Source organism: Herpailurus yagouaroundi, unplaced genomic scaffold (genome assembly GCF_014898765.1).
Source record: "Herpailurus yagouaroundi ecotype Mexico unplaced genomic scaffold, PumYag 140, whole genome shotgun sequence".
In the NCBI taxonomy this organism is placed as follows: Eukaryota; Metazoa; Chordata; class Mammalia; order Carnivora; family Felidae; genus Herpailurus; species Herpailurus yagouaroundi.
In genome coordinates, this window is record NW_024412395.1 from 93,855,202 (window position 1) to 93,879,851 (window position 24,650).

The window sequence follows — 24,650 nt, forward strand, 5'->3', positions numbered from 1 at the left end:
TATCTATTGCCTAGAATCTGAAAAATAAAAGTACTTATAAGAAACACTTATTGTTTCTTATACTATAAAAAAGAGTCACCCATCTTTTAAAAATATCATATAATGTTGGCATATATCATTTGGGTAGTTTTTTATCAAACGTGTATATTTTGCTTTAAAATATGTATTATGTAGAGATATGGGTAACAGATTTTATATATAGTTTTTTAAGTTTATTTTTATTTACTTATTTATTTATTTAGAGGGTTGGGGAGAGGGGCAGAGAGAGAGAGAAAGAGACAGAATTGGAAGCAGGCTCCAGGCTCTGAGCCATCAGCGCAGAGCCCGACGCGGGGCTTGAACTCATGAACCACGAGATCATGACCTAAGCCGAAGTCAAACGCTTAACCATCTTAACCACGCAGGTGCCCCAAATGAATAACATATTTTAAAAGCAGAATGGATACCCTGTAACCATCCATCAGCTAGCGGAGAATACAGGTTACAAAACTGCATGGTGAACACTTTCCTATGTTGTTAAATGTTCCTTTAAAATTTCCCCCATGCCTGGGGCGCCTGGGTGGCTCAGTCGGTTAAGCGTCCGACTTCAGCTCAGGTCATGAGCTCACGGTCTGTGAGTCCGTGAGTTCGAGCCCCGCGTCGGGCTCTGGGCTGATGGCTCAGAGCCTGGAGCCTGCTTCCAATTCTGTGTCTCCCTCTCTCTCTGCCCCTCCCCCGTTCATGCTCTGTCTCTCTCTGTCCCAAAAATAAATAAACGTTAAAAAAAAAATTAAAAAAAAATAATAAAATAAAATAAAATTTCCCCCATGCCCATGTTATAATTTTGCTAATAACTTTGAGTCAGACATTTGAGTTATTTCAGTTCACTATTCTAAGTAATAGCAGCTTACATAGGAATTCGTGAATGTGGACTATATGGTGAGTGTAGATTTGAAGGAGAAAGTCACCGCGACTCAGGGATGTGCGTACTTTTTTTTTTTTTTTTTTAATTTTTTTTCAACGTTTTTTATTTATTTTGGGGACAGAGAGAGACAGAGCATGAACGGGGGAGGGGCAGAGAGAGAGGGAGACACAGAATCGGAAACAGGCTCCAGGCTCTGAGCCATCAGCCCAGAGCCTGACGCGGGGCTCGAACTCACGGACCGCGAGATCGTGACCTGGCTGAAGTCGGACACTTTAACCGACTGCGCCACCCAGGCGCCCCTGGATGTGCGTACTTTGAAGGCTTTGGTGCACATCACAGGTGCCCGGTGAACTTGGGTGTTTGTTCCCCACACCTCATCAGCTCTCGGCAAATCTCACATGGGCAAGGTCTCCCAGAGTGCTTCCCGCCACTTGTCCATCGTTTCCTCTCCCTGTCTTGTTAGCCAGTGCGGAGTGAGCGAGTGTGGGTGGGAGGGAAGGACCTGACGAGAGCGGTGGTGGTGTCCAAAGGGCGTGGGAGTGAATGTCAGGACCAAGGACGACCGGGGTGCCGTCTGCTTGTGGCCCTCCCGCTGCAGGTGCGGTCAGTACCTGGAAGCCTGGCTCTGTCCCCTTGGTGTATCCTGTGAGGGACCGTGTTATGTGAGAGGGCCTGGCCTGCTGCAAGGACCCTGTGAGGGGACATGAATGGACTTCAGGACGTCTGTGAGCTCACTGGCCAGAAGTGAGCTAGCTCCATCCGAGTCTAAACAGGGTCTGTAGCTGAGAAAGAGTTTAAGACACTGTCATGGGGTCGCGTCTCCAGTAAGAGTTCCCGGGAAGTTTGAATTGTTCAGTTGGGCCTCGGTCACAACATAGGAGGGATGGTGGTTCCGCTGCACTGTCAGTGGCCTCCTGGCTTCCTGTGGTTCCGGGTTATCTTTCTTCCTTCTCATCAAGTCCTAGAGGAAAGATGCTGTTAAGAGCCGGGGAGCTGTTTTGGCCAGGCAGCTCCTCCCCCGTTGTGGTGCCCATTGTTTAAGGTATCATTTGGTAGTGTTTCTATAAAACGTGTGTGTATTTTGCTTTAAAACATGTATTATATACATGTACACTTATATAGAGATATACATAATGTATGTAATGAGTAACATTTTACTTATTTTTGTAAGTTTATTTATTTTTATTTATTTAGAGAAATAGAGAGCAAGCGGGGGAGGGGCAGAGAGCGAGGGAGACACAGTCCCAAGCAGGCTCCACAGCCTGGCTGTCAGTCCCAAGCAGGCTCCACAGCCTGGCTGTGGCTGCTTTCCTGAGTTATCCACAAGTTCAGGGCCATATGTGTTATTACTGTGGGGTCACTTCTTTGTTCCGTGAAGACGCTATTGTGTCCGTGACCGGCCTCACAGGGCCCAGGCACAGAAAAACTGAGGGCATCTGTAATCCCACCCTTGCTAGTGGAAGGAGAGGGCCACCCTAGCAAAGATGGTAAGAGTGTCCTCCCTGGGGGCCCAGAGCGATAGAAAATGGTATCTTGTGACATTGTGAAACTATGTGTGCATCTCCTGTGTTAGCATTCTCAGTTAGTATTTATTTAGATGCAAACTATAAAGAAAACATGGTTTCTTCTCCTAGGAGGTCAATCACCTTATGTGGGAGCCAGGCCAAAACACGTGAATAACGGTTTTGAGATGATACTAGAATAAGCTAATTGGTGCCAGTTGGAATCAATTGAGTAAGTCTTGGATAGAATTAAACTTAGTTAGGGGCGCCTGGGTGGCTCAGTCAGTTAAACATCCGACTTTGGCTCAGGTCATGTTCTCACGGCTCATGAGTTTGAGCCCCGTGTTGGGCTCTGTGCTGACAGCTCGGAGCCTGGAGTCTACTGCGGATTCTGTGTCTCCCTCTCTCTCTGCCCCTCCCCCGCTTATGCTTGGTCTCTCTCTCTCTCTCAAAAATAAAAATAAACATTAAAAAAAATTAAAATAAAAGCCTTTGGAAAAAAAGAAGTAAACTGAGGTATGGACACGATGTGGCCGAAGAGAAAGGGGGAGGCAAGAACAGCACGGGCCACTGGCGCATGGAAGTCGCTGGCTGTAGTAAATGGCTTAAATAGCTTAGCAAGACTGCATTTCAGCCGCTCATGTGAGCTCGGCACAGACGGCGGGTGAAGCCCCATTCCAGGGGCTCTTGTACTCACAACAGTTCTTGGGAGATGACCGGGTTCCTGTAATGTCACGTTTCCAATGACACGGTAGAGTCTATACAGTTCCTAGGGCTTGGCTAAAGTCAGGGCCTCCTGGCTCCGATAACTGGCATTCGAGTCTGTAAAGCTCAGAGCGGTGATGATTATGTCAGCTTCTCCCAGGGTTCCCAGAGCGGGAGACTTTAAACCTAGTCTTCTGTTTCCACAGAACCGGCAGCAAAAAGAAGCCCTCCTCCTCTTCTTCAGTAGAACAGCTGAAGCGAAAATCCCGTGTGTCATGTGAGTGGCCCCCACATGCTGACTTCTCTCTCCCACCCTCTGTCTCTCCCTCGTCTTTCGAAAGATAACACCTATTACCTTAGTCCGCCAGAATGATTTTACTGCTCTGTATGAAATGATCAGGCATTAGAATTATTGCTGCTTCCGTACAAGGCTTAGGGCAGCACGGCTCATCACCACAGGGCAGAAGCGGGCCTGTCCCGGGAGCAGTGCCAGTATGAGTTTGGGGTCCTTGAGAGATCCTGTCTTGACCACTCATCAGTGGAGCTGCTGCACTTACAAGGAGGGTAGGGGTTGACCAAACACTAAGGGGAGCTTTTTCCCTTATTAGGAAAACTATGGTCACTTGCTTGGAGAAAAACATTAGGGGTTTCATGGAAGACCGAGAAGGTTCCCTCATATGGGGATTCTCTGGGGTTCTCCAAAGACAGAAGTTTCAGCTGTTCTTTACCTACATAGAAAGGCTGTCATACAAACGGTCCAAGCTTGCTCAAAAGATACAGGCAAGTGGCCATTGTCACACTGAGTTTTCCTTCTGCCTTATAAACTAATGCTGAAGTCATAATTCCTATTCTTAAATGTATTCACTGACTTGAAAAATTGTCTGCTTTTCTTAAAGAAAGGAAAAACCCACTCATGTTCAAATATTCACTGTGGTAGAAACTTGAGGCAATTCTCATGACGTGCGTTTGCCTAATTTTTTATTGTTTAACATTCATGTGAGGCTCTGGCAGGATAATGGTCCAAGTGATTTAATTACAATGAAAATGAACTTAGTGTGGGCTGAGCGGTGCCAGCTTGGCTGTGGGGACCAAGATCTGTGGATAAATTGAGACACAGACAGCCTACCTCACCCTCTCACTCAGCCTCCAGATACCCCAGCCTCTCCAGCCTCTCCCTCTGCACCCCAAATGCGGTAAGGGAGTGAGTTCACTGCATTATTCAAATCTAAGTTTCTGCACAAAAAGACTGCTGAATGTTGGCCGGCTCTCCTTCAGCCTCTGGGCACTGCCCTTTTCATTTATGATGAAAGTTTCCTGTGAGGAAACTAATGAACTCCAGATGTGGTTTTACAACCTGGAAACTTACCTCTCAGAAACTAATCTGAATTGCCTCCACCACCCCATCTCTCACGAGCTGCTGAATAACAGATGGCAAGGGTGTGATCCTTTCCCTCAGTCTCTCAGCTCGGGACCTACAAAATCCAGGGTCTCTTGAGTGCTAGCCACAGAACCAGCCATTTTTCTTAGAAAGTTTAAATCTAGCCATTCAGCCACCTCATAAATAAACTTTGGTGATATCTGGTCTTCATCCGTTTAGGCTGCCATAACAAAAATGCCATAGATTGGGTGGCTTGAACAACAGAGATGTATTACTCGCATCTCTAGAGGCTGAGAAGTCCAAGATCAAGGCACTGGCACATGAGGTGCCTGGTAAGGGCCGTCTTCCTGGCTCCCAGACAGCTGTCTTCTCGCTGTGTCCTCACGTGACAGAAGGGGTGAGGATGCTCTCTGGGGTCTCTTTGATAAGATCATTAATTTCATTCATGAGAGCTCTATCCTTATGACCTTATCACCTCCCAAAGGTCTCATCTCACAGTAACATCACCTTGGGGGTTATCATTCACCATGATTTGGTGGGGGGGGGGGCACAGACATCCAGTCTATTACCTGCCTTGTACATACTTTCTCAAAATTCCACGGTAACTTGGGTAGTGCTTTATTGTTTCCAGCCAGTTTTGACATCTGTTAACTCCTTTCACGCTTGGAGCCTCTTTGTGAGATCAGTCAAATAAGTGAAACTGGCCCCATTTTCAAAATGCAGAAACTAAGTAAATTTCATGTATATCTCGGAGCCTCAGAGTCATACAACTAGTAAGTGGAAATGACATTATAAATCTTAAAACCCCAATTTCCTCTGCTAATGTTTTTTCTTCCCTTTTTTGCTGTTGTTTGTCTGTTTTCATTTTAATGGGTATCTTTTGATACAAAAGCCAATGGTATTGTGGTAGGCAGATATTTCCAGCCTGGCAATTTAGGGACTTGGGAAGGGTAGAAATACAAAGCCGTGTCTGAGATGCAGAGGAGAGAGAGGAATTAGGAAAACTGACACCTATAGTTGTTAATGAGCTGTCCAGCTTGATTGTATGGCTTTGTGACTTTTTGATGCTGTAGCAATAAACTTTCTTGCTTATATCATGGCAAATTTTATGTCTCTCAAACTAATTAAAGTAGATTCTATTAGTACCAACTATTCACAGATTAAACTCAAATCCATTCCCTGGTTGGCCAGTGTTGCTTGAAAATAATTCTTAGATGCTTAGAGGAAGACTTTGAGATTTGTCCTTCTCCATGGAGGGCAATGTCTGTTCTGTGCCCAGACACACCCACGTGTGAGGAAGGCCTCAGGCAGAGTGAGTCCTGTTTGTGTCCGAGGAGGCTCAGCTTCCAGTTGCCCTTGTGGGAACAGTGACCTGTCCTGGGATTGTGAACCCTCCGCAGGGCATTAATCCCAGGGAAGCCATAAGAGTTTGTTGACTGGGTGATACACCACCCCCACCCTACAGCTCCCCAGGGTAGCTGCCTTCCTTCAGGGCCATGGCTAAAGATGGGCGTGGGAAGTCAAGAAAAAACACAGTTGTGGAAGAGAGAAGTAAATCAAGGGGAGAATAAAGAGCATGCAAATACGGTTCTTCACTCCATCTTCCTTTGCCTCAGAAAAAAAATTCCCTTACCACTGACTTAACTGTTGGCTTTGCAGCTTGCCCTCTAATGTGCGAGGGAACTAGGGAGCTTTTCCCGACCGTCTCTTCAGTACTAATACTTACGTTTCAATATTGCACTTCCAGAAATTTGATTACTGTCAAGAATCCCTTAATCCCCCGCTTAGGCATTTTCAGATCTTAGACGACATTGCAATTTGTATTGAAAACACATTACAACAATAGTAGAGCAGAAAAAGTGAAACTGTTAATTGTCTTTTGTGATCCCAGATAGTAAGAAAGTTTCAGCAACATCATCAGAGACACATAAAACATAACACTATTTTGATTTATTAGCGTGCGGGAGATGACGTAAAAGTAAGGAATAACTCTTTCAGCACATGGCAGAAGGTGGCTTCCCTGCAGCTCCTAATTTTGCTTCTTCTGTTCAGGTGACCTGGTGTGAGCAGTAGAGCTGAGAGGTCAGCTCCCAGAGAAAGGGAGGGAAAGGGCTGGGGAGAGAGCAGGTGCCTCAAAGGTGTCTGCTAAAAATGCAGTGAAGTCATTTCAGCTGGATAAGTATATGTTTACTTCATTGTGCTGTCATTGTCAAATGCAGTGAATACGTCCTGGACCTACTGGAAAGTGGAAAAGAGAAGTTTCTAGTGTTTGCACACCATAAGGTGGTTCTGGATGCACTTACTAAAGAGCTTGAGAGAAAGGTGAGCCCCCTTCGAAATTCAACACAGGATATGCTTAAGAAATCGTTTCCTTTTTAAGGTCATAAATTTTTTCTCCTGCAATTATTTTTTTTCTGAAAATTTTAGAGGTGGTTCATTAATCCATCTGGGTTTGAATTTTCTATATGATGTGATGTAGGAAGCCAGGCAGTAGAATTAAAAGCCATAATCCTTGGAAAGGAAAAATCAGAGCTGTCAGTATATTCAGGAGACTCAAGCCAACTAATTGGAAAATTATTAGAATGCACAAGAGTTTAGGAGAGTGCCTAGATTCCAAATAAATACACTAAATAAATTGATTTTTTGTGTACCAGCTATAACTAATTAGTAAATATTCAAGTTCACAGCACAAAAAAGCATAAAGTACCTAAAAGTAATCTCACCAAGAAGAGTGTAGAAACCAATGAAGAGTTGGAGAGATTTGGGCCATGCTCTATTGAAAAAGCACAAGGCTGTAAAAAACTGGTCCTTCCCAAAGGAATTTGTAGGTTTAACTCAATCCTAATAAAAATTCCAGTTGGGTATTTTAAGGGAACTTTATATTATTGTGCTAAAAGAGTCTCAAAAAATAAGGAGGAGAGATAGCTAAGACAATGTTGAAAAAGAACAATGTTAATAGACTTGTGTCTCCAAATATTAAAATCTGTTATAAAACTCATGCTTGTCCCAGAACTGGTGTTCAGATGGGTGGAATAGAATGGAGAGCCCTCTTTAGTGTTAAGAACTCTTTAGTTAAGTAGCCCTTTAGTATTAAAAAAAAAAAAAAAATAGTGTACTATCAAGGAGTCATCAAAAATTTGGCTTAATTTATTCAACAGATCAAGTTTGGATAATTGGCTAAGTAATTGGATGGAACACTTAAATGAAACTCAACTTCACTGTTTATTAAATTTCAGACAAATCAAAGCTCATTAAAGCCATGAAGCATTAGAAGAAACTAGATGAATGTATAGCTAATCATTGGATGGAGAATGACCTTCTAAATGTAAAAACAATGAAAGAAATCACAAAGGAAAGGATTGATTTAAATTACCTAAAAATATGGATCTGTTCTGTCACACATATACACTGTGGTTAAGCCAAGGGCTTTTTTTTTTTTTTTTTTTTTTGTACATTTGGTACCTTTTGGCGGGACAATTTGGCAATAACTTAATGCACACTCGAATTTTTCCCAGCTTCTCTTCTAGGAATTTATCCTAAGGAAATAATCAAACTGGTCAGATTTATGTATAAGATTTCAAAGATTTATGCATAAGATTTGTGATATTATTTATAATATCAAATAGAGACCTAAATGTTCATCAGTAGGCATACTGCTAAATGATAGTCCATTCAACTATAAAAAATAATAGTGTAGATCTGTGCTTCTTTATTTTATTTTATTTTATTTATTTATTTATTTATTTATTTTTTTTTTTTTTTTAACGTTTATTTATTTTTGGGACAGAGAGAGACAGAGCATGAACTGGGGAGGGGCAGAGAGAGAGGGAGACACAGAATCGGAAGCAGGCTCCAGGCTCTGAGCCATCAGCCCAGAGCCCAATGCGGGGCTCGAACTCACGGACCGCGAGATCGTGACCTGAGCCGAAGTCGGACGCTTAACCGACTGAGCCACCCAGGTGCCCCTGTGCTTCTTAACTTTGTGGAGATCAGAGGACCGTTTAAAAAGAACCTGAGATATGAAAAAATTCAACTCCACTCATAATCAAAGAAATGAAAACCAATCACATCAGCAGAGGTTTTAAAAACGTGCAGTGCTGGGTCGCCTGGGTGGCGCATTCAGTTAAGCGTCCGACTTCAGCCAGGTCACGATCTCGCAGTCCATGGGTTCAAGCCCCGCATCGGGCTCTGGGCTGATGGCTCAGAGCCTGGAGCCTGTTTCCGATTCTGTGTCTCCCTCTCTCTCTGCTCCTCCCCTGTTCATGCTCTGTCTCTCTCTGTCCCAAAAATAAATAAACGTTAAAAAAAAAAATTTAAAACAAAAACAAAAATGTGCAGTGCTCAGGGTGCCTGAGTGGCTCAGTCGGTTAAGCGTCCGACTACGGCTCAGGTCATGATCTCACGGCTCGTGAGTTCCAGCCCCGCGTCGGGTTCTGGGCTGACAGCTCAGAGCCTGGAGCCCGCTTCAGATTCTGTGTCTCCCTCTGTCTGCCCCTCCGCTGCTTGCACTCTGTCTCTCGCATTGTCTCAAAAATAAATAAGCATTAAAAACAAATTTTTTTTTAAACATGCAGCGCTCACTTTTGATAACGGTGCAGTGAGCTGGACATCCTCATCCGTTACTTACTGGAAAGCGATTCTGCGATAATATCAGGATCCTTAAACTAAATCTCTCCCTTTTGCCCAAGTACTTTGATTTTCAGTAGTACAGTCTAAGGAAATAACCAAATATGGGCAAAGAACCATGAACAGATTTATTTTAACCCATCCTTTAAAAATGTTTTAGAGATTTTTATTAGAAATTCTTTCTATTAGAAAATTTTATATTAGAAATAGCCTTATAGAGCTATAACTGATGTGGAATAAACTACATGTAAAGTGTGCAGCTTGGTAAGAATCAAGATAGTCAATGTGTCTTTTGGCCCCAGGAATTTCCTTGTGCCCTTGGTCATCTCTCCTGTCTCTCCCTGCCCTCCTGTCTCCAGGCCACCACAGGGCTGCTCTCTGTCACTGTAAATTAATTTGCATTTTTAGGGCATGATATAAATGTGGAATAATACAGTGTGCACTCTTTCTTTTAATTTGATTTCTCTCAACATATTTTGAGATTCCTATCTGGTATTACAGGTATGAGCAGTTCATTCCTTCTTATTGCTGAGTAATATTCCATCATATGCATATACCATGGTTATTATCCATTCACCTGTTGTTGGTGGGCATTCGCCGACCCATCCTTTTTGTAGTAAAAATTAAGAATCCGCCAAATGTGAAGGAACACACGAACAGATAAATTATACTGTTGCCACGTAACAAAATATGGACATTATAAGTTGCGTTTTAGAAAACTTTAATAGTTTAGTTTATTTACAATATGTTTATTAGAAAAAAGCAGGATATAAAACGTTGTGTTTAAAAGATTATTGGGGCGCCTGGGTGGCGCAGTCGGTTAAGCGTCCGACTTCAGCCAGGTCACGATCTCGCGGTCCGTGAGTTCGAGCCCCGCGTCGGGCTCTGGGCTGATGGCTCAGAGCCTGGAGCCTGTTTCCGATTCTGTGTCTCCCTCTCTCTCTGCCCCTCCCCCGTTCATGCTCTGTCTCTCTCTGTCCCCAAAATAAATAAACGTTGAAAAAAAAAATTTTTTTAAAAAAAAAAAGATTATCATACACGTTGAGAAAAGAGTGACTGGAAAAAATAGGTCGGTAATAGGACTGATATCTGAATTTTTTTGTAATGTTTATCGTTAGAAAAAAATAAATGCCCCTTAAAAGCCAATAAAGCTAAACTGGACAAGCAAGGACCGTGTGGCCCAGCGGTTGGCCCCTGGGCACTTAACCTCAGAGTAGCGAAAGCGCATGTGTTCACGGAAACACGTGTGCAGGTGTTCACGGCACACGAACACACAGGTGTAGTAGCCCCACACTGGAGCTGACCCAGGTTCCCTCCAGAGGTGAATGGCAAAACTGTGGCACGTCCACACTACGGAGTAGGACTCAGTAATAAAACAGGAAAGAGCTACCACCACCTGCAACACGCTGGATGATCTTAGGGGTGATGCCAGTGAAAAGAGCCCGCCCTGCTCCCCGCCCCTGTCCCTGCAGCACGTGCAGCACGTCCGCATCGACGGCTCCACCTCCTCAGCAGACCGGGACGACCTGTGCCGGCAGTTCCAGCTGTTCGAGAGTCACGCCGTGGCCGTGCTGTCCATCACTGCCGCCAGCATGGGCCTCACCTTCTCCTCGGCTGACCTGGTGGTGTTCGCCGAGCTGTTCTGGAATCCAGGGGTAAGGGACGCACGCCACCTGAGCTCCCAGGGCGCACTCGTGGCCGTGGGGCAGCAGGAGCGAGCGTCAGTCTGGGCAGACAAGGTTCCCTGTAGCTGTCAGCTGTCCCTAGCGCCAGTTACTCTTCCGTCTGTCCCTGTGGGGCCTCGTAGACACATTTGTACTTCCCACACATCCATCGTAAAAGGAACGAAGCCTTGCACATCGATTGGCTTGTTAGGTCTTCACGACAGCCTCATAAGGACTAGGATTATCTACTCCGTCTTGCCAATGGGAATATGGAAGTTTTAGAAGGCTAGAAGGAACCTTAGCATCCATCCCTCTGTGAGGAAATTGGGGCACAGGTAGCTCAGGTGCATAGCTCTACCCGAACGGGGTCCTGTGGCGGCAGCAGCCGCAGCCCATGCCTCTGGCTTTCCAGCCTGGGTCCCTTCTATTAACCATCACTGTGAGCTGCTTAGCCGATGGGGCCACGACAGGCGACCGGTGTGAGTGTTCCCTGAACGTGGTCCTTGTGCCCACTGGCCTTATCTGATCAGCTGAGAGCTGTGACAGCAGATATGGGTCACTGGCCACACGGAGGGCCCTGCTTCATGATGGATGGGCTTCGAGGCTGAGGCCTTGTATAATAGAAACAATGCTCTTGGGTTTTGTTATTTATTGTAGTGCTTACCACCATATTAAAAAAATCGCCCTACCCCTAATCATATATGGACTCTCCCTTGGTTGCGATGTGTTCGTTTATTTAGAAGGTAATGGTTTCTTTCACTGGAGGAGAATGGAAGTGTGCCAGGCTTCCTTCATGTGCCCTTCAGTGCGGCCTCGTGCTCACTGCTCGTTCCCTCATGGCACCTAGTGCTGTGCCCAGTACCAGAGGTCCATTCGCAGCTGTCCGGCCACAGATTCTAGTTCTCCCAGCCAGCATTTTTGTTTGGTTTTCTCTTTAGTTGGATGACAGCTTGTTTGAAGGTAGAGGCTCTCTGGCCTGCTGCCTTGGGTCACGGAGTGAAGTCCTTTGAGGAGGAAGGGTGTGGTGGGCTCGGGGGCAGGGGGCCGCCCGCTTCCGTCCTCATCCCCGGGTCTCACAGGTGCTGCTCCAAGCTGAGGACCGGGTGCACCGAATCGGACAGTCCAGCTCCGTGAGCATCCATTACCTCGTGGCGAAAGGCACAGCTGACGACTACCTCTGGTACGGCCAGCCCCTGGGGTTGAGTGGGGCTGATAGCAATGATGTATTTTCCTTCCTAACTGCCCCTGCTCTTGCTGGTGTCTTCAGGGACCCGTGCAGAAGGCCCAGGAACGATGCCCTCCCGCTTCCACCATAACTATGCCGGGCCTCCTTCTCAGCCTTCACTCACAGCTTGCTGGGTGCATGAGGAATAAGGCGATGTGGCTCCTTTCCCACTGGTCTGACCAAGGTGGGGGGAGCCGATTGTGATGAAGTGTAGGTGCAGGTTTGCTTGGAAGACACTGTGTCCCAGCCATGAAAGCACTGCTGAGACACACAGTGATATCCCCCTGTGCCCCTTTACGCCACGGGTTGGTACACTAAGGCCATCTTCCAGCGGTGCTGCTGACCATCGGAGAGAGTGGCTCACTCTGGGCCAGGAGGTGCTTTCTCAGCAGAGCTGGGGTAAAATTCGCAACGCTGGGGCTCAGGTCTGTTAACCAAGCAAAAAATCCCGAAATGCTCCTTCCCAATGCCGTTTACCCCTGCCAAATGCTAACTTTTTTGATTATCTCGTTAGTTTCTACTACTCTGTTTCCAGCCTTATGACTACAGAGTCTTACCTTTGCCATACGTGTAGGCGGTCCCTGCTTCCCAATTCTTTGGATTTGTGGATTTGTTAACTGGGCATCTCATAAGAGCACCAGGTTCAGAATTTTGTTTAAAAAAAATTTTTTTAATGTGTATTTCTCAAGACAGAGAGACAGAGCACAAAAGGGGGAGGAGCAGAGAGAGAGGGAGACACAGAATCTGAAGCAGGCTCCAGGCTCCGAGCTGTCAGCACAGAGCCTGATGTGGGGCTCAAACTGACAAACTGCGAGATCATGACCTGAGCTGAAGTTGGATGCTTAACCAACTGAGTCACCCAGGTGCCCCCAGAATTTTGTTTTGAGACATTTATTTCCTCTACATCTTCCAATAGAACTTTGAACCTCATGATATGAGCCCTAAATTGGGTCACAGCTGAGAGGAGGGAAATATTTTTGGATGGGTATTTGTGCCTTGAGAGCTGCAAAGAAGTGAAACAGCATGCCTCAGTCCTATAAAATCAAGGAGGGTGGTCTCCTTTTAATCAGTCTGCTGGTTCTGTGCAGCTTGTAGTCACTGCAGCTCATTTCTCCCCAATAGGCCCATGATTCAAGAGAAGATTAAAGTTCTGGGTGAAGCCGGACTTTCTCAGACCAATTTTTCAGAAATGGCAGAAGCCACTGATTATTTCCACAAGGTAACACCAGCACATGACTCCTTGCCACTGGGGTGGGGTGGGGGGGGGGGGTGTGCATTAAGTTGTCTGCTCAGCCCTTGGGTCCTGAGAGAGAAGGTGTGGATGCCTCCTGGGGATTTCCCCCAGCCTCGTGCAGATAGGCGGCCTTACGGTAGCTCAGTAGCTCATCTGGAAACCTCGGTGTCCTCTCCTTCTCATGAAACTGCCCAGAATCAGAAGGGGAGTTAAATCAGCAAAATCTTTGAGTGACAGGAAGACCAGAGAGTCTGAGGATTTGATCTTCCATTTACATTCATTTAGCAACTAAAGGCTTCCTTTCAAATGTAATTATTGAGATAAATAATACTCAGATCATTTTTTCCTTTTTTTTTTTTTGAGAGAGAGGGGGCACAAGTGAGTGAGGGGCAGAGAGAGAGGGAGAGAAAGAGAATCCCACGAGAGACAGAGCGAGAGAGAGGGAGAGAGAGAGAAGCGGGCTCACCTGAAGCAGGACTTGAACTCGTAAACCCCGAGATCATGACCTGTGCTTAAGTCAGATGCTTAACCAGACTGAGCCACCCAGGTGCCCCACAGAGATCATATTTTTAAATGTAGAGTATAAATTATCCTTATAGATAGAAACAGTTAATAAGCTAATTTTAAAACAACCTTAGTTTTGGGGTGCCTGGGTGGCTGAGTTGGTTAAGCATCCGACTTTGGCTCAGGTCATAATCTCACTGTAAGTGGGTTCAAGCCCCGCATTGGGCTCTGTGCTGTCAGCTCAGAGCCAGGGGCCTGCTTCAGATTCTGTGTCTCTTTCTCTTTGTCCCTCCCCTGCTCACATTTTTCTCTCTCAAAAATAAATTAAAAATCATTAAAAAATAATAAGTTGAAAATTTCAAACACCTAATTTAAAAACAAATAAGACAAACTTACTTCTGAGCTTTTTAAAGAACTCTCGAATTCACTTGGATGGTAAATATTTTAACAGAGCCTTGGTTATCATATGCCCTTTGAAAAGAAGGAGGCTTATTTTTAAAGGATTCCGAATCAGTGCGAATGAATTTATTTAGAACTCATTTATCATACTGCCCTTACCGTCACTTACTCTGAATTAGTGAAGAATTTCTGCCTATGGTACAAGTGCGAGATAATATAAATGCAGTTTATCAATATTTGTTTTGATTGATAATTATATCTATTTTTTTAATTAAAAGAGGGCTGAAAATTTCATCAACTAGTAGGAAAAGAAGACGTTGCCTCCTAGTAGGAGGTAAAAGCAAAAGAGTTTATGTCTTGCTGAGATAGCCTGCCTTCCGAGAGGGGAAGTGGAATACTAATCTGATCTTGGAACTTCCTTCCATTAATCATGCATGCTCCGAATTAGCTCACGGTCTTGCCACCATCATAATCAAATGCAGGCTAACAGTTGTTTTACTTGGAACAGGCTGCCTTGTGGGGCAGCATTTCTTTGACCTTGCAGTTCCTTCAGACAGAGGCCGATGAGACTGTTTCTGGAGGAAGACACGTGGATCACGTGAGGCTGACCTTAATCACCTTTAATATCACTCCTCCTGGGGAAGGCTGGGGTCCTGAAAGGCAAGGGAATGTTGGATGCAGGTTGATTGGATAATCTGGAGCTCTTTGATCAGGTTTCAAGGACTTAGCGTCACCAGTGCCGAGGGCTTTTTGGTAAGGAACAGTGAGGAAATAGAGGCCAGCTAGGTTGAGACCTGATCAGAAAGGGGCTGAAAAACCAGGGAAGCTACTTTAGCATCAGTGAGGTAGACACGGGGACCCCAGGATGTGACAAGAAGATCCTGTTCAAGGACAGCCTGGGGCAGAAGTCAGCCTGGCAGAGACCTGCCAGGGATTGAAATGGGAAGAGGCCTACAGGGGAGCCATTGCAAATCCGTACAGGTGCCCAGTGCCACGGTCTGAGTGAAGGGTGTGCCTGTGGAGCATCACGGAGGGAACAGACAGGAGAGGCAGACTGGCTGCCAGTTTGACGTAGGACATTCACGGTCGGGACACCCTGGTGATCGCAAGCCAGGGAGACGAGAAAAATGGTGGGGAACCATGAAAACTGGGCTTTTCGGAAAGAGCTGCTGGTGGGAGGATGTAGGATTGAGAGGAGAGATGGTTTTGGTTTAAACAGCTTTAGTTTAATGGGACCGCGATGTCCGCAGAGATCCTGAAAATGTCCCTCTGGATGGAAACACGGTCAGGGTCAGGAATTCACACTTGCGAGAGGACAGCAGAGGGGTAACAGCGAGCCCGTCACTGTTGTCGCGAGCCTGTCGCTGTGGTTGTAACTGCCGGGCATGACCTGACACTGTATCGTTGCTGACTGCGTACCCGTGGAGTTGGTGGGCATATGAAACAAGTGTGGGAATCTGCTCATCGGTGTGTCAAGTATGTGTCTGTTTTATTAATCACTCTGAAAATTAGGGGTAAGCCGTGGCTGAGCACACTGCTTTGGCGTTGAATTACAACTTAACTATTAGCCTTTGGTGGAGAACGGCTTTGCGGGAAGTGAGAGCTTGGGAGCAATTTCAATACCCATTTGGAAAGCTAGAAGGCAGAAAACATTTCCAACAAATATTATAGTTTGAGAGTGCGTTCTTCAGTTGCTCTCACACCGTTTCTTCCTTTTCCTTCTTTCCTTTTTTTTTTTTCTTTTCCTTTACCCCACGAGTAGCAGAGAAGAAAAGATGTCAGGTGGTAAGGCCACCTGGGGCTGCACCGGCCATCGTGCGGCACTGGACGACATAAAACGTGCAGCCCCCACCTCTGTGTCTCCCTCCCAGAGGAGGAGGCGGTGGGGGCGGGCAGTGCTGGAGCCCGCACTCTTCTGCTCATCGCTTGTTTCCTCTCTCTGATGAAGGACCCAAAGCAGCAGCAGATCTACGACTTCTTCCAGAAGTCCTTTGAGGAAGACGGAAGTGACAGGGAGCTCCTGGAGGCTGCAGAATCCTTTGACCCTGGAAGTGGTTTCCAGGACCTGGGAGGCATGCTGGACGAAAGCACGTTGACGGACAGCCCCCTGAAGAAAAGGAGATTTGAATTTTTTGATAATTTTGACAGCTTTACCTCTCCCCTGTAAGGGGGGGGGGAAGGCATTTAAAAATCATGGAGTCATTAAAATAAAGTGTTTTGTTTTTAAAGCTTGCGTTCCTCTTGACATAACAGCAGTGCTGGCGTCTGTCTTCAACCCAGCACGTGACCAGGCCAATGGTCAGCATTTTCTTTCTGGCCTTTCTGTGTGGATCTGCTTGGGTCTTAAGCTTGGCTTTTCTGGCTGAGAAATAGAGATAGCAGACTGTAGTTGTGATACTTCATGTTCTTTGAGTAACGAGCCGTGTCCCACACAACCCCTGAAATCTGGATTTTTATTTTTTATTTATTTTATTTTATTTTTTTATTTTTTAAATTTTTTTTTTCAACGTTTTATTTATTTTTGGGACAGAGAGAGACAGAGCATGAACGGGGGAGGGTCAGAGAGAGAGGGAGACACAGAATCGGAAACAGGCTCCAGGCTCTGAGCCATCAGCCCAGAGCCTGATGCGGGGCTCGAACTCACGGACCGCGAGATCGTGACCTGGCTGAAGTCGGACGCTTAACCGACTGCGCCACCCAGGCGCCCCTGGATTTTTAAATGTATCAATTCACCAAGTGTTTATAGAGCACCTACTATGTGCCCGGCAGCATTCTAGGTGCCAGCAATAACTCACCAAACGAAAGTTCATGTCTTTGCAGACGTGATATCATAGGAGGGGTAATAGTTCTACATCCTACAAAGAAAAGTAAGGAGGTAAGAGCAGAGAGCAGGAGTTGACAAGCTTTTTCTGTAAATAGATAGTGAATAGTTTTGGCTTTATGGGCCAGGTTGTCTCCGTTGGAATGACTCACCTGTGCTGCTGTAGGTCAGAACAACCAGAGGTAATCCAGAAACAAGTGATTATGCCTTTCTTCCAGTAAAACTTTGTCATGGGCACTGAAATTCAAATTCATATGGTTTTCATATGTCATGAATTATTCTTTTTATTTAAGTTTTCTTATTTTGAGAGAGAAAGAAAGCACAAGTGGGGAAGGGGCAGAGAGAGAGAGAGAGAGAGAGAGAACTCCAAGCAGACTCTTCACTGTCAGTGTGGACCCCCACTTGGGGCTCGATCCCACGAACCATGAGATCATGACCTGAGCTGAAATCAGATGCTTAACCAACTGAGCCACCCAGGCGCCCCATGAATTATTATTATTTTGATTTATTTTTAGCCATTTAAAAACATGAAAAGATGTGCTTAGCCCACAGGCCATACGAAAGCAGGCGGTGGGCCGGACTTGGCCCTCGGAGCAGTTTGCTAACTCCTAGTCTAGAGATGCACAACCCAGTAGAAATATAACACAAGCCACAGACATGATTATAATTATCTGAAAGTGTTTTAAAAAATAAGGAAGGATCAAATTAGTAATATTTTCTTTAACTTGATATATTTGAAGTATTGTCAGTTCACCATTTATAATCACTATTAAAAACTTACTGAGAGGGGCGCCTGGGTGGCTTAGTCGGTTGAACGTCCGACTTCGGCTCAGGTCATGATCTCGCGGTCTGTGAGTTCGAGCCCCGCGTCAGGCTCTGTGCTGACAGCTCAGAGCCTGGAGCCTGCTTTGGATTCTGTGTCTCCTTCTCTGTCTACCCATCCCCCGCTTGTGCTCTGTCTCTTAAAAATAAATGTAAAAAAAAATTTTAAAAAAAACCTTAACTGAGAAACTTTCTATTACCTTTTTTTCTTTTTTTTTGTAATGCTCAGTCTTCAAGGCTGGGTGTGTATTTGACACCATCCCAGTCTGGACTGGCCACGTTTCAAGTGCTCATTTCCAGCGGACTTGGGGCTGGTCGCTCCTATGTTGGGCAGCACAGGGTTAGAAAGTGGTGAGGGGTCTCACGTGGCCAGAGTAATAGGTGATGTCAGTGTAGAGACAGACAGAGGCCAGTGAGGTGGAGCCCCTGTGTCGGGTAAGAAACGGGATTTAATTTTGAACGTGAAACCACTGACTGGTTTTGAGCAGGGATAGGAGGCGATCTGATTATGTTTTTAAAAGATCCCTCCAGTTTGTGGATAGAAAATCGTTGAGGAAGAGCGGGCAACGGAAGAGTTCGAGAGGAGGCTGGTGGACTGTGGCGGCCGACGTGGGGTGTGTCATGCAGAGCAGAGGAGTGAAGGAAGCGAGAAGTGCTTGGGTCGGACACATTTTGACTGCAGAGCTGAAAGAATTTGAGCTGGATTGACGGACAGGCATTGGAGGAAGGAGGAGTCAGGACTTAGACTTAGGATTTTGCCTGTGCAAAGCTGTCGTGCCACTGACGGAGATAAAGATGGGGAAGGGTAGGCTGGGGGAGGGGCAGGGCAAAGTCAAGGGTTTGGTCATGGACTTGTTGAGTTTAAGATGGAGACGCCTTCCAGGAGGGAAGCTTGCTGCCTAGCTCCAAGGAGCACGACTAGCCTGCACCAGGCCACAGTTTCCGGTTGGTGCTGGTCCACAGAAAGCCACTTTGAGCTTACACCCTTCCTAGGGCACCCAGCGTCAGTGACTGAACAAGGTGGGCACGAACACTGGGCCCCTTGGACATCTCTGGTTAGTAGTATTCGCTGCAGAACTGCCCACTGGGCACTGGGCTGTCTGAGGCTCCAGTTCACCTCCTTCTGGCCACACTGTTTCCTCCCCTTCCTTTCACAGACACTGATCTCTAATAAATACGCTGTACCCCAAACTCTGTGTGTTCCTGGAAAACTCAACTTGGGGCAAGATCCAAGTGGTGATGTTCCGTAGGCTAGGATTTGAGTCTCCAGCAGAGGAAAGTTACAACAAGAGCTGTGAATTCTGCCCTCACCAGATTTAGTGGTGTTTATTATAGTCTTGGGGCTGGATGAGACCACCAAGCAGGTAAGGTGGCTTCAGGAAAAAAGATCTGACTGACTCCAGAGCACTCCAACATTTAGGGTTGGGAAGAAGATAAAGGAGACCAAGCAGCAAAGAGGGGGACAAAGAAAATGGGTGTCCAGGAAGGGATTTTAAAAAGCGTTTAAGTGGCACCTGGGGGGTTCAGTCGGTGAAGCATCTGACTTCAGCTCAGGTCACGATCTCACCGTTCGTGAGTTTGAGCCCCACCTCAGGATTTCCACTGTCAGCACAGAGCCCTCTTCGGATCCTTTGTCCCCACCTCCCACCAGCCCCCCACCACCCCCACTCTCTACCCCTCCCCAGCTTGTGGTCTCTCTCTCTCAAATAAACAAACTTTTTTTTTTTTAAGTGTTTCAGGAGTGGCCGGGTGGTTCAGTTGGTTGAACGTCCAACCTCGGCTCAGGTTATGATCTCACAGTTCGTGGGTTTGAGCCCCATGTCTGGCTTTGTGCTGATAGTGCAGAGCCTGCTTTGGATTCTCTGTCTCCATTTCTCTCTGCCCTCCCCAACCCCTGTACACGCTCTCTCTCGCTCGCTCTTTCTCTCTCAAAAAATAAATATTAAGGAAAAGTGCTTCAAAAAGGAAGGAGTTGGGGCTTTAATCAGTATTACTGTAGGACAGCGGGCCAGATTTAAGTGAAGTTTAGAGTTAGCCCAATTTTCTTAGCAGCAATGCTAGATGCCTAAGGTGTTCCAGCTCGATTGTGCGTGCATTTGTTCATTGGACTTGGATGGTTTTTGCTTCTGTGCTGTTGGCTAGGGCCCAGGCGCTGGGCCGAACACGACACGTTTTGACACAGTGAACCCCATCTTGGAGGAAGGTAGTTATATTTTCATTGTGCAGATGGAGAAACCGAGCCAAGGAGTCCCAGCTAGGGAGTGGCAGAGCAGTACCCCTCCCTCCCCCCCCCCCCCCCCGCCCGCCCGCCAGCCTACCCCCTCCAGAGCCCACCCTAGGGCAGGGGCCCGGCTCATACAGCCGTAGCCTCAGTGGTGCTCTGGCGGGTCTGTGAGCAGTTTACCGAGTGGCTCCCTTCCTGAGGGGCTCAGCCCTGGCTGTGAACCTGAGCTGGCCTCTCTGTGGGTTCCCAGCTAACTCTGCTCAAACTAGAAACTGGAATGCACCACTTTCTTGTGCCTTTCAACCCCTTTCCTGGGCTTCTAGACAGCTCCAATTGAGAGAGGGAGCTCTGAGAGCCACCCAAGCCCCTTCGCTGCTGTCCAGGGGCAGTCAGGCATACTGACCTGTCAGTCAGTACCATCGGGACCGTGGGGCCATGTCCCGTGTAAGGCTCTGGCCTTGGGAAATAATGGGGAGGATACTGACTTTCTGCCTTCCTCGGTCAAACCTGGCATTTGATGACTGAGCCTCCTATTAATTATTGTGTTGATCTCTGGCTGTGAGCTTCTCTGCCGGGTCAGAGCTCCTCAGGAAATCCAGCCCGAACATCTGTGTCTAAGGGGCCTGAGTTGCTTCTCCCGTCTTTCTGAGGACTGTGGAGATTAGCTGCATTCCGCCGGCTTCTCCTGCCATGAGGAGCCCTGTGGTGGTGCCACATCTCCATAGATAATTAGGCCTTTGGTTTCCTCCTTACTTCCTGAAACAAGAACGACCCAGTGTTATCTAGAGAAAATCCAGAGTCAGAGGCCTGAGAGAGGATGCTTGTCCGGGCTCTCATCTAGGCCACTTGAAGTGGTCTTTTACTATCTCACTTCCAGCTCTCTGTTTTATTTTTAAATTTTGTTAGCTGTACCAATTTTTCTATAATAGTGACGGTGACCTGTTGGAAGCTTACAGAGGATAAGTATTGGGTCCATCTAAAGTTTACTCTAACTTTGTCCCAAATATCTATATCTATATCTATACCTATATCTATATCTATATCTAATCTATATCTATATCTATATCTATATATCTATATCTATATATGTGTATATATACATATACAGATACACATATACATATATAGATATAGATATATAGGTATATGTATATATATATGCAGTGTTGTTTAGAATTCCCGAGCATTGTTAAATTAATAAATCCCTGTTTTGTTCACCTCGTGGCCTGGTGGCCCTCGAGATGCTGCAAAAGGTGTCCGAGCAATGCCTGCTATTGGGAAGGTTTGCCCTTGGTCCTTACAACTTGGTGTGCATGTTTGAAACCACCATTTCTCCATCATCTTAACAAATATGGCCTGTTGAGCCTCCATTAGAAGCCCCTAGTTAAATCTCCGTTTCAGCCGCTCTGCAGAAGAACTGTCTCTGAGATGCCCCTGAGGCCCTCCAAAGCAAATTCTATTGACACCATGAAGCCTGTATATTCTAAGTTATACCATCCGAAAGGTGCCTCTAAACTTTGTTGAGGACAGTTCAGCCATTACTGTGTGGTTCAGAAAAGACACTTAGACTTACTCATGGAGACTGGATGCCTTTGGGTTCAAGGAAGGATTTCCACACTAATTCCTTTTCCTCCTTTGCTTCACAGCTCAGTCCAAACACACCTGCCACCATCCACTGTTGTTTTCTGGAAATGTCAGCTATAATAAAAAAATCTGGGCCCATCTCATCCCACTTCCTACCCCTGCCATCGGTGGTGCCCTCAGGGCCCCCTAGGTCCCCTGGAGTAGGCTCTGCCTCCCCTCACCAGGGCCATTATTCCCTGAGTGACCCTGGTTAATTTCTGCCTCCAGGCTGGCATCAGGAAGACTAGAGGGAGCGAGGGATCCTGTGAGCCTTGATCCACTTGTATTTGAATTATTGGGTCTTTTCCTTCTTGGCTTCCCACGGGGCTTTTTCTAGGTCAGAGGGAGAGCTAAGAAACCCAGCTGGCGGCGCCTTCCCCTCACCGCTGACTCTTAGGTTTTGCCTTGTCTGTGCATTCTTGTCTATTGGAATCCTGAACCTTTCTGAAGCTCTTTTTAGGTGACATTTAAACTGTAAGAGGGAGGAGCATCTGGCTGGCTCAGTCGATTAAGCGTCCTAGTCCTACTCTTGATCTCGGCTCAGGTCATGATCTCACGGTTCATGAGTTCAAGCCCCACGATGGGCTCTGGGCTGACAGTGCAGAGCCTGTTTGGGGTTCTCTCCCTCGCTCTCAAAATAAAAGCAACTTTAAACTATAAAAGGGATGGAAAGAGGTCCAACCTTATTTCCTAGCCTGTCCTCTCACTTCTTACCAACACAGGATTACAAAGTTAAAAACAAATGGCACGGAAGCTTAAAGAGAGTTTGTTGGAGTACTCTTTCATACCTAGGTGTTATTTTGGTTTTGTGTTTTCCTGTGAGGTCCCAGTGAAGGAAATGGATTCCTAATCCAGCAGAAAACACCGAGAAGCCTGTGAGTCACAGTATTTGGGATATTATGACAGCCAACAGTTACTTGGTTTTACAACACCCTCTGCCCCCACATTCTCCCCCCCCCATTCACATGATTTATTGAGTGCCACGGACTCTTCCTCTTTGTTCTTAATCCCCCCCTTTTGGGGTGAAATATACACAAAAGAGCTCGTAAAATAAATTCACAGCTTAACAAAATATTACAAAATAAACCCTCATGTAACCATAACCCCAAGGTTGTGAATACAGTATGTTCTAGAAGCTTTATTTATTTATTTATTTTGCTCTTAATGCTTAGATCTACAATCCAATTGCAGTTTATTTTTGTACAGGGAGCAAGGTAAGGTCGGGATTAATTTTTTTCCACACGAATATGCAGTTTCTCGGTGTCATATTTTGCTTCTAAGTTTATGTATTTATTTTGAGAGAGAGAGAGCCCACGAGCAGGGCAGGGGCAGAGAGAGAGGGAAAGAGACAATCCCAAGCAGGCTCCGCACCGTGAGCCCTGACGCAGAGCTCAAACTCATGAACCGTGGAGGTCATGACCTGTGGAGGTCATGACCCAAGCAGAAACCAAGAGTCAGACGCTTAACCAACTGAGCCAGTCAGACGCCCCTCAAAATCACTTATTGAAAAGACTGTCCCTTCATTCAGTGTCTGCACTGCCTTTTCACTGTTATAAATTTGATATAAAAATTTATCTAAAAATATGTAAGTAAAAAAATGAAAGCCCTCCACTCTCCTTCCTCCTATTCCTAGCCCTACTTCCTACAGGTAGTAACCAATATAAACAATTTGGGATAGAGCCCTTGGTAATTTATTCCCTATGCATATATGAATATACATAGAATTGTTTTCACAAAAATTGTATCAAACATTTCGTACTAAAAATGGCTCATTTCACATAATATATTTGGCCACTGTTTCATACTGATTGACCTTATCTCTTTAAAAAGCGCCAAGTGGGGCGCCTGGGTGGCGCAGTCGGTTAAGCGTCCGACTTCAGCCAGGTCACGATCTCGCGCTCCGTGAGTTCGAGCCCCGCATCGGGCTCTGGGCGGATGGCTCAGAGCCTGGAGCCTGTTTCCGATTCTGTGTCTCCCTCTCTCTGCCCCTCCCCCGTTTATGCTCTGTCTCTCTCTGTCCCAAAAATAAATTTAAAAAAATTTTAAAAAATAAATAAATAAATAAAAGGCGCCAAGTAACTCCTATCCTGATGGATGCATTACCTGTGTCAATGCCCCGTGAAATGTCCATTTAAAACAAAAAACAAACAACTAGGGGTGCCGGGCTGGCTCAGTCGTGGAGCATGCAACTCTTGATCTTAAGGTTGTGAGTTTGAGCCCCATATTGAGTGTAGAGATTACTTTAAAAATTAAAAAAAAAAAAAAAAAAAAAAGCAAACAACTAGGATGATGTTTCTGGAAAGAAGAGAGGAGGGAATGAATCCACATGCTGAATCCATTTTGGACACCTGGTTCTTTTTAGGTGTTAAGGACTTGACCTTGGCAGGGCTCACCTTCCCCTTGCTGAATCCCCTGCCTGGTGTAGAGGTTGACCCACAGGGCTCTTGACATTGTGTGCAGAATTGTATCTTGTCTGTGGCCACCAGGCACTTCAGTGAAGGGCAAGCAAGAGCTCTTTAGACACGAAGTGAAGGAACAGCGTGGAGCCTGGGACTCCAGGATAAACCCTTCTGGTCTCCAGCATGAGATAAACTGGGGATGATGCTTGAACCCCAGATTTCTTTCAAGAATAAAAGGTTCCATATGCCCCAAAGAGAACTGGTTGGCTCAACGACTAAAAGAACTCTCCTCTAGAGGCAACTTTTAACTTCCTTTTCTAAAGGCCAGAGTGAATTTTGATTGTTCCTGAGGAGCAGGGGTGACTCAGCAGAGATTTTTACTGAGACTTTTATGGGTACATATTAATCTCTACACCTGATGGTCGTCTGAGGGGAATGGAGATTTATTAGCCCACAGATAAGACAAATTGAGACTTTGTGCACAGTTCTCTGAAGCCACTTAGACCTGATTTCACGACAGCCTTATTTGTACACCCTCAAGCTTGCTATTTAAAGAGAGTTGTTCAGTTTTAACAAAATTGCTCTGGGCATGAACAATTTCCTCCTACTATGGAGTGTCT

The 24,650-nt window shown here is 45.9% G+C and overlaps 1 protein-coding gene across 6 annotated transcripts in view; it reads left to right on the top strand.

Annotated features, from left to right (window-relative positions):
• The window catches only part of SMARCAL1 (SNF2 related chromatin remodeling annealing helicase 1), a 54,985-nt gene extending 38,616 nt beyond the window's left edge, over nucleotides 1-16,369 (top strand). For all 6 annotated transcript variants that reach the window (XM_040476192.1, XM_040476191.1, XM_040476190.1 and 3 more), the window contains 6 exons: nucleotides 3,318-3,388; nucleotides 6,709-6,811; nucleotides 10,588-10,770; nucleotides 11,859-11,959; nucleotides 13,127-13,223; nucleotides 16,090-16,369. In XM_040476192.1, the coding sequence (XP_040332126.1) occupies nucleotides 3,318-3,388; nucleotides 6,709-6,811; nucleotides 10,588-10,770; nucleotides 11,859-11,959; nucleotides 13,127-13,223; nucleotides 16,090-16,308 (774 nt within the window). In that variant the 3' untranslated portion in view covers nucleotides 16,309-16,369. The remainder of the gene's footprint in view (nucleotides 1-3,317; nucleotides 3,389-6,708; nucleotides 6,812-10,587; nucleotides 10,771-11,858; nucleotides 11,960-13,126; nucleotides 13,224-16,089) is intronic.
• The last annotated feature ends 8,281 nt before the right edge of the window (nucleotides 16,370-24,650 follow it).